This window comes from Bubalus bubalis, chromosome 9 (assembly GCF_019923935.1).
Source record: "Bubalus bubalis isolate 160015118507 breed Murrah chromosome 9, NDDB_SH_1, whole genome shotgun sequence".
In the NCBI taxonomy this organism is placed as follows: Eukaryota; Metazoa; Chordata; class Mammalia; order Artiodactyla; family Bovidae; genus Bubalus; species Bubalus bubalis.
The window spans coordinates 68,700,088-68,703,194 of record NC_059165.1 but is presented as its reverse complement, the minus strand read 5'-3'; the positions used below and the strand labels follow the sequence as shown (position 1 = coordinate 68,703,194).

Here is a 3,107-nt window from a genome sequence, read left to right as displayed (position 1 = left end):
TGAAATGTAAAGTCTTCCCAGAAAGAGTAACCAACGTTTCCTTCTGATTTGTAATAACATATATTTTAACATTTAACATGTAAGAAATTGAAAAGTTTCAAAGTTTTAATCTCCATAAGAGCAGATGTAGATATATGTCTGGGCTTTGTGATTCTCTTCAGCAAGGCCAGACATAATATTCTTTTATCACTCTTTCTTATTTACTTTGTATCTCTTTTAAAATTCTACTTAAAATCGCATTTTATATGATATGTTTCCCTGAATAGACTGTGACCTCCTTAAGTGTAAGCAAGTTTAATTTTTCTTTGATTTGTCTTCATCCTCCGAGATAGTTGTAGGCTGTGAACATAAAGATAGAGGAGGGAACCCTGAATTGGAGTCAAAGACTCCTGTTTTTCACATTTTCTTTCTGCATCTCTGTCTCCATGAAAAATTGATCGCCATTGACAATAAAGCAGATAGATGATATTCATGAAACAACTTTGTCTTGTAAATGACAGTTATCATCTAAATGCTAGTTCTCACTAAGACTTAGAACAAATGGCATGAACTTTAAGGACATTGTGTTGGGGAAGCATGTACTAGACAGAACTGAGATGGGATTTTTCCATAAAGCTTTGCATAGAAAAATTAAAATAAGAAATATATACTGTATATTTATTTACATTTACATATTTATATAAATATATATTTTACAGTGTTTGTATGTATTTACAAAAAGTCTGAGATTATACATACAGGTACATTCATGTGTATGTATGTACATCACACAAATCTATGCATTATATTATTTCAGAACTACAGAAATAATCAAATTCTTATATGTGTAAATAGATGCTAAAACTAACAAACTGAAATAATGCATCTCAAATAATAGAAAAATACTAGTAAATAATAGCCATCTTTTACACAGAATTTGCTGTCATAACTCTATATATTAATACTTTAACACTATATGTGCTTATTCATCTGTGGTAATATTCTAAGCAATTTAATTAGTTTACTTCATTTACCTCATTTAATCCTAACCATATCAGAGACCAAATTGTATTATTTTTATGTACTGTGGACAGAGGAATGGTGGGTAGAGGATAATGTGAACCAGCAGCCACACTCCTGACTCAGAATCTGGGCTCCTCACTCAGTGCCCTCACTATAACTAAATATTTGGCCATTTCTGAGGACCCCAGTCTTCTCCTGTGGATGCATGGCTCCCTCTACACAATCACAGAGCCTCACAGCAAGGCCAGAACCTACAGGCAAAAGGAGTTCAAACATTTGGTATAGATTTTCCCCAAATTATGTTTCAGCTATTTTCTAATTCTTTCTCATGTGAAATACGTTCAAAGACTCTATAAGATTTGTTGGTTCCTTAAAACAGACTGATTCAATTCTGACTTCTGTAACAAAACACTGTAGTTTTACTATGAGTAACCAACTCCTTAAGCAAAAGTTGTGGAATCTCAGATTTCAACTAAATTGCAAGCAATTATTAATCCCGAAATCTACAGCCCTGTGACATTTCTTCATAATTAGAATAACTGAGTTTCTGAGCATGCACACACACAAACTCACACACACCCCACAATCTCACTAAATATTCATTTCAGGTGGTCATATCCCATGAATAATCTGTTAATCACAAAGCTCTCCTTGGTGCTTTAGGTGAAATCTCATGGACAACTCCATCTGGGTGGCCAACTACACTGGACAGTTGGATTTCATCCTCATGGGACTCTTCAGTCAATCCAAGTACCCAATTCTTCTTTGTGCAGTCATTTTTGTGATTTTCCTGATGGCCCTGTCTGGGAATATCATGCTGATCCTTCTGATATATTCTGATGCCCACCTCCACACTCCCATGTACTTTTTCATCAGCCAATTGTCTCTCATGGACATGATATACATTTCTGTAATTGTTCCCAAGATGCTCATGGACCAGGTCATGGGTGTAAATAAGATCTCAGCCCCTGAATGTGGAATGCAGATGTTTCTCTATCTAACAGTAGGAGGTTCAGAATATTTCCTTCTGGCTGCCATGGCCTATGACCGCTATGTGGCCATCTGTCATCCACTCCACTATTCTACCCTCATGAGCCATAAGGTGTGGCTCCTCCTGGTGTCTGGCTGCTGGTTTCTGGGATCAGTGGATGGCTTTATGCTCACACCCATCACCATGACCTTCCCCTTCTGCAGATCCCGGGAGATCCATCATTTCTTCTGTGAGGTCCCTGCTGTAATGAAGCTTTCCTGCTCAGACACTTCCCTGTATGAGACACTCATGTACCTTTGCTGTGTCCTCATGCTCCTCATCCCTGTGACTGTCATTTCAAGTTCTTATTCATTCATCCTCCTCACCATCCACAGGATGAATTCAGCAGAGGGCAGGAAAAAAGCTTTTATGACTTGTTCCTCCCACATGACTGTGGTCATCCTCTTCTATGGAACTTCAACCTACAGCTATATGTTCCCCAGCTCCTACCACACCTCTGAGAAGGACATGGCTGTATCTATCTTTTACACCATACTCACTCCTGTTCTAAACCCTTTAATCTACAGTCTTAGGAATAAGGATGTCACAGGGGCTCTAAAGAACTTGTTGAATGCAGAATCTGCCTTTCAGAGAACTATGAAATGAGATATTTTTATGCTAATGGTTTATTCTTCAGTTTACTTATCAGAGATATATAGTCTTCTGCTTAAGTTATTCTTTGGATTGTCCTACCATGATGTGTCATCCTATATTCATCCCTTTGAAGGAACTGTTTCCCTGTACTGGAAAGCTCATTTTTATACTTCTTGTAAAAATTATTTTTACAATTATACTAAATCCATGTTTCACTTTTATGAAGTTGATAAGTGTACAGTGATGCTGAGGGATAGTATTCATATACTTAGGAAATACATAACTAAGTTATTTAGAGTAAAATATCATAATTTATGCAACTAATGGGAAAGGGATGGACAGAAAAAGGTGATGAGGCCAAAGAATGTTAACAGATAAATGTAGGTAAGCCTTCTATGTGTTCATTGTACTATGATTATCCTTGGTACCAGTATATGTTTGAAATTACTTAAAAATAAAGGCAAAGTTATCAGACATTTCT

At 36.6% G+C, this 3,107-nt stretch overlaps 1 protein-coding gene across 1 annotated transcript; it reads left to right on the top strand.

The window, feature by feature from the left end:
• The first annotated feature begins 1,675 nt into the window (after nt 1-1,675).
• Nucleotides 1,676-2,638, top strand: LOC102410768 (olfactory receptor 2T29-like). Its single transcript, XM_006044510.2, has one exon. It carries the CDS (start codon nt 1,676-1,678, stop codon nt 2,636-2,638), a length of 963 nt encoding a protein of 320 aa, XP_006044572.2.
• Nucleotides 2,639-3,107: the final 469 nt, after the last annotated feature.

Excerpts from the sequence above, each read along its gene's own strand:
- LOC102410768 (XM_006044510.2), top strand. The coding sequence starts at position 1,676 with ATGGACAACTCCATCTGGGTGGCCAACTACACTGGACAGTTGGATTTC.